Source organism: Mustela lutreola, chromosome 5 (assembly GCF_030435805.1).
Source record: "Mustela lutreola isolate mMusLut2 chromosome 5, mMusLut2.pri, whole genome shotgun sequence".
NCBI lineage: Eukaryota > Metazoa > Chordata > Mammalia > Carnivora > Mustelidae > Mustela > Mustela lutreola.
Genome location: NC_081294.1, coordinates 109,643,462 through 109,649,461, shown reverse-complemented (window position 1 = coordinate 109,649,461; position 6,000 = coordinate 109,643,462). Strand labels below are relative to the sequence as shown.

The window sequence follows — 6,000 nt, the reverse complement described above, 5'->3', positions numbered from 1 at the left end:
CCATGGGATGCATGCAATATAAAAACTTCCTGTGGGCAGAGACCTCTCTAACTCATTCATTGCTGGATCTCCAGGGCCTAGGACTGTGCCTGACATAGCAAGTACTCAATCAGTAGTGAAAGAATCCAACATGAAGGAATGGACGGAAATCTGGGTGGACAGAAACTTGATATTTTTGACATCCTCTGATCACTTTTTAGATAGAACCTTCTAGCCAGTAAACCAATCTCTTAAATGTATAACAATTGGAACACAAAATTTTGTATTTTTCTTGAGGATATCATGCAGGCTCTGGAGATTACCTACATTGACTACAAACTAATTATGTGACTTTGGACCAAGAACTCGAGTTTTCTATGGCTGGTCTCTCATTAATCAGACAGTAACAACACCTGTCTCATAGGCCTGTCGGGAGACGATACACATAAAGCACTTGGCCCGGTTCACAGGAAACACTCTGTAAATGAGGTATCACTTCTCCTACAGCATGTCTCTTTCACATTTGAGATTAATGCCTAACCACGTAGATGTAAACACTATCGGAATTACTCTCTCAGTGTTCGCAGGTATGTATATAATCACTTCTCTGTTAGCCACAAAAATCATTTCATCCAAGCCATCAGCTTGAACTTTGTGATGGAACTAGAACGTAAAAATGTCGGTGCACATTAGCATTTACAGTTGTAAATAACCAGACCAGTCACAGTATAGTAAAAGAAGGACTTTAGGTTTCTTTGGTGAAACAAAAGCAGGTATAAAAAGTTACAAAGGTTTTAGATTTTCATTCACAAAGAAAAAAAAAAAACAACAGTCATTCACATTTTACACTATACACGTTATAATATAAATACAGGAACGTATTATGTGCATTGTAATGAAGGCGAAACATTGAAACCCAAGATGTCAACACAGTATTGTTCTGTGCTCTGGAACACTCAGAGGTGGATTATACTTGGTGCAGCAACCAAGGGAACTTGCTCAAAGATGCTGAGGATGATGGGAGCCACTGTTGCTCCTTCCAAGCCAAAGGAGGTTTCATGAAAACGAATCCGTGTTGGGTTTGCTCTTTTTTGCATTTTATTCGTTGTCTACTCTTCTCAAGGTTGTTCTAACTGAAACTGGGGAAAGACTCCTAAATGCTTTCTTTCCATTATAGGGTTTTCCTCAAACGTTAAGTGGATAATGACTCAAAGTCATTTTCAGCAGTCACTTTATTCAAATAAAGGGGAGAAAACACAGTAGGAAGAGATAGGGAGAAATGTCAACATGTACACTCCACCTAACAGGAAGAAATACCCACACTCCACGCTTAACTCCTTGCTCAGAAGGGGCAAACACCATTTGCTGAAAGCTATACATTTTCCACTCTTCTCAGAATAAACACTGGATGCGTTCTATCCATCACATTATTTAATCAAGGACAAAATACCTAGATTATATGGTCCCAAACGGTGTAGGGGAAGCAAAAAGGCTAACACTGAAAAATAACTAGCATACTAGGTCAATTTTCAGGTTTGGGGGAAAATAACATCCAATAAATTAAATCAGTATGGCTTACTTCATTTATTTATGTATGCTTCACAGCTGCAGCATTCATACATGAACATTCAAAACTTTATAAAAGATTAAAATGGTTATATATACAAAATTTCTTTCTTTGACTGTGTGTGGCTGTTTTAACAATCTCCCACCCTCCAGAACCCTTAGGTCTATATCCACTTGAAATGTGTTGATCTGTAACCTTGCAAGTTAGTGTTATGAAAGCCATTAAAAAGGAGACCTGGTTGAGTTAATAATTAGCACTTTGACCCCTAAAAAAAATGCTCCTGGTCCTAGAAAAGTCCTCCGTTCAGGCCTTTCTTGTAAGTGAAGAAAAAGGAATGCAGCAAAGAAGAGTTCCACGGTGCAGTCCCTAGTTCTGTGGGGATCCTGTCAGCCAGGCTTCGGCGTCACATGGAAGCAAATCGCCCTTATGGCTGACATGGCGCAGTGACCTACGAGACCTTGCGTTTTTGTTAGCTGTCCAGAAAAAGCCGTCCTCAGTCTTGCTGACAAAAGCCAAGGGAAACCGTTTCCAGCCTAAACAAACTACAAAAAGCAGCCGAACCAATGATTAAAGACCTCTGAGGCTCCATAATCATCATTAAATACGCCCAAACTCTGTGTGACTTTTTATTTTATATACAGGATTAAAATCAACATTAAATCATCTTATTTACATTGCCATTGGTGCTGAAATGGAGCTTTTTAAATAGTACAGTAGGCTGGTATACATTATAAAATGCTCTGCACTGGAGGCAAATAGAAAACTAAAGAAATTCGATAGGCTGGAAACGGTGACTTTCTGCCCTCATTTTCTTTCATCTTGTTAGCTTTTCTTCTGAATGCCAATTCTCTCATTTAAAAACGTTTTGGGAGCACAGCAACCCCAAATGACTGGACGGTGGTCCAAAAATCCAAACCAACTGATAATACTTCTCGAGGTGATAGGAAAGGCACAGGAAGTTAGGACTTTGGCTGAAATGATGAAAACACATGTTCGCCATTTTAGGGATCAGCGCCTGGACTCCTGCCACCTCCGGCTCCAACGGTGATCATGTTTTGATGTATTTATTGAATTGTCCTTTGCTGATGAGGAATTTTTAAAGTATTTCTTAGAGTAAGTCCTTTGGTATGCAGACGCTACATGGAAGGAAAGAAAGAAAGAAAGAAAACACAACAATATTACTTGCTCCATACCCTAAACTACCAATACCGTAGTCGTAAAATGAGGGTGTCTAGTGGTTGTTATAGCACGGTTGTCCATTCTTTCTAAAGGACCACTTACGGTTCATGCAGGTAATTTTAGGCATAGCCCATCTTCCATTTCCTAGGCAACGGATAGTTGGAAGGTGGCGTTGAATGAAACCATCTTTGCAGTGATATCTAATCAGGGAGTTGATTTCATAACGAGGTTTCATCTTTCCAAAGGTCTTGGCGTTTTCTACAACAGGGGGCTGGCCGCAAGCAACTAAAGAAAAGTAAATTGGGTTATTGCCAAATAATCTAAATATTTCTATGAGTAAGAATCTTTATTTTTTTCCTCTTTCCCTTTTTCTGCTACCCAGCCAAGTATCCTCCTCAAAGGCAATCATTTAGAATTAAAAAACTGAAAATTTTCAAGAGAAGTACTAAATACTGAGGCTCTGGGCCAAGTTTAAATCTCAGATTATATCACCTTCAGTTGTGCTTTATTAAAGAACCTTTGGGCTAAATGATCATATATGCTTCTATTCATCTGGAAGGGTTACTTTTCTGAAAAATTCCAAATTAAAAATCACCTGTCTCATGCCAACATGTGGCTTTTTGGTATGGTCTCCATCAGCATCCTAAAGTTTGTATTTACTACCCATTTTGGAACAATAATGGATTTGTGAAAATTAACTATCACAGTCACATCCCTGAAAAAACTTATAATCTATAATAACACGTAGTTTTATCATATGGATAAATATGGACAAAACATGGATTTCTAAACAGAAAGAAAAAATTCTTGGTTCCCTTTATGCTTATTTTCTCTGTCTCTTTTCTGCCTGGAAATAGGGGGAAAGTCAGGACACAGCATCCATGTCTCAGTTTTATAACTCACTTATAAATGTCAACTCTTCAGAAGGGTAAAATAAAGGTAAAACTTAGACTATATAACCATCATTCTAAATTTACAATGAAAAGTTCTGAATATCAACACATGTATCAAAGCAGAAATACCAAAAAAGAAACAGCAGTAAAAGAAACCTTGCAATTTTGAAATTCAAAAAGCTGGGAAAATGGATACAACTGAATTTGTTTTAAACTTACAGTTTTATTCAATATTAGTGCATTTGTTTTAAATGATATACTTCAATAATTAACTTTTATTAAGTTACTGTGTTTTGCTATATGTCTCTAATAAAAAATATATAACTTAACTTCAATATAATTTCCCTAAATAGCACTTCCTTTCCAGTTTACTTTGAGAATTCTGATATCACAAAGCCCATGTCATACGCTCTCATGAAATAATGCAAGCCTTCTAAGGGAAAATGATTACCAGAAACCTTCGTACCAAGATGTTTGGATGTCAGCATCCTAATATCAAAAAGTTTACAAACATTAAATTTATTTACGTAGTCAGAAAGCTGTTTACAACTATATTCTTTTGCAATGACAAATGTGGTTTCACGTAAATATTTTGTTCCTCTGATTTACTTCTCCCTGGCAGAGCAGCTTGGAACATATTGCCCTCATGACAAAGTTATCTTTAAGGAAACACAATCCAAGCGTATCTTTTTATTCATGTAAGATACTGTCACTAGGATAGAATCTAAAAATAGATTATGATGTCATACTATCTATAACTAAGAAATTAAAAATATTTGTGTATGTGAATATTTGATCTTCACAAATTCCTACAGGATAAACTGCAATGTCTATAAAAAGATGTTATTTTCAATGAGTAAACTACACTATGTATATGGATCAATGATAACTCCAATCTGGAATATCTATAGCCTCTAACTGGTCAAGATACTAGCAAGCATCAGATAGAATGAAACCAAAGAGATAAAAAGGTTAAAAACTACCAATTAGATAACTCATTTATACTTGATTCGGTGCTATGCCAACAAATTAAAAGTTGTATTTATCAATGGATAGATTTCTTCCAAAACTATATACGAAGACTTATGATGAAGCTAAAATAATTCAGTGAGTCCGGTATTGGGAAGGACAGGCAAATAGACCTGAAATAGATCCACATATATATGCTCAATACTTGACAGAAGCAACATGGCAGAAAAGTGAGGGAAAGGTAGTTTTTTCACCTGGACAACTGGGTATTATTATGGATAAAAATGTACTTGGTTTCCTACCTCAAAGTATATATGGGAAATGAATTCTAGAAGATTTAAATATAAGAATAAAGAAGGCAAAAACTATAAAATATTTATAAAACAACATAGAAGATCTTTCTGACTTTAGGGTAGGTAAAAATTTCTTAAGACACAAAAAGATTTGAACCATAAAGGAAATTGCAACAAAATGGAGAATCTGTTCATCAATAAATACCACAGGGTAAAAGTAAAAACAATGTACAAATTGTGATAAGATATATACAACATATATAATTGTCAAAGGATTATAAACTAGGATATAAAAAGGATGATATGTGATATGTGATAAATCATATAAAAGAGAAGCAATCAATTTTTAAAAATAAGGAATGCACATGAACAGAAACTTCACAAAAGGGTATAAATGAAAGACATGTAAGTATATTAAATGATATTCAGGGAAAAGCATCCAAGAAAATGCAAAATAAATCACAAGAGATAACATTTTATACCCACTAGATTGGCAAAAATCTCCAAGTCCAATAATATCAAATGTTAGAGAAGATGTGGAGTAACAGGACCTCTCACAAATGCTGGTGGGACTGCAAATTGGTGCAACTACTTTGGAAAACAATCTGGCATTTTCTAGTAAATTTGATGGTACATATGTCCCATGACTCAGCAATGCCACTCCTGGAAAAATACCTTACGAAAGCTCACAAAGGGCTCCTGGGATCAAGTTCAAGAATGTGGATAGAAACAGTGTTCAGGGGCACCTGGGTGGCTCAGTGGGTTAAAGCCTCTGCCTTCGGCTCAGGTCATGATCCCAGGGTCCTGGGATCAAGCCCCACGTCAGACTCTCTGCTCAGTGGGGAGCCGCTTCACCCCCCCTCTCTCTCTGCCTGCCCCCCTGCCTACTTGTGATCTCCTTCTGTCAAATAAATAAAATCTTAAGAAAAAAAAAAAAAGAAAGTGTTTATAGTAGCAAAAACACTCAAAATAACCCAGTGTCTACTGACAGGAGAAGTGGTAAATGAAGCATTATATATTAGTTATACATAAAATACTGTAAGCAGAAAAATGAAGAAATACAGCTAAATATATCAATATGGGTAAATCTCACAAATGATGCTGAAAAAAGAAGCAAGTC

At 36.2% G+C, this 6,000-nt stretch overlaps 1 protein-coding gene across 5 annotated transcripts in view; it reads right to left on the bottom strand.

Moving 5' to 3' along the window:
- Positions 1-706: 706 nt before the first annotated feature.
- Positions 707-6,000, bottom strand: part of VCAN (versican) — a 109,654-nt gene continuing 104,360 nt past the window's right edge. For all 5 annotated transcript variants that reach the window (XM_059175410.1, XM_059175413.1, XM_059175412.1 and 2 more), the window contains 2 exons: positions 2,828-3,010; positions 707-2,682 (listed from right to left, as the gene is read on the bottom strand). In XM_059175410.1, coding sequence (XP_059031393.1) covers positions 2,555-2,682; positions 2,828-3,010 — 311 coding nt within the window. In that variant the 3' untranslated portion in view covers positions 707-2,554. The remainder of the gene's footprint in view (positions 2,683-2,827; positions 3,011-6,000) is intronic.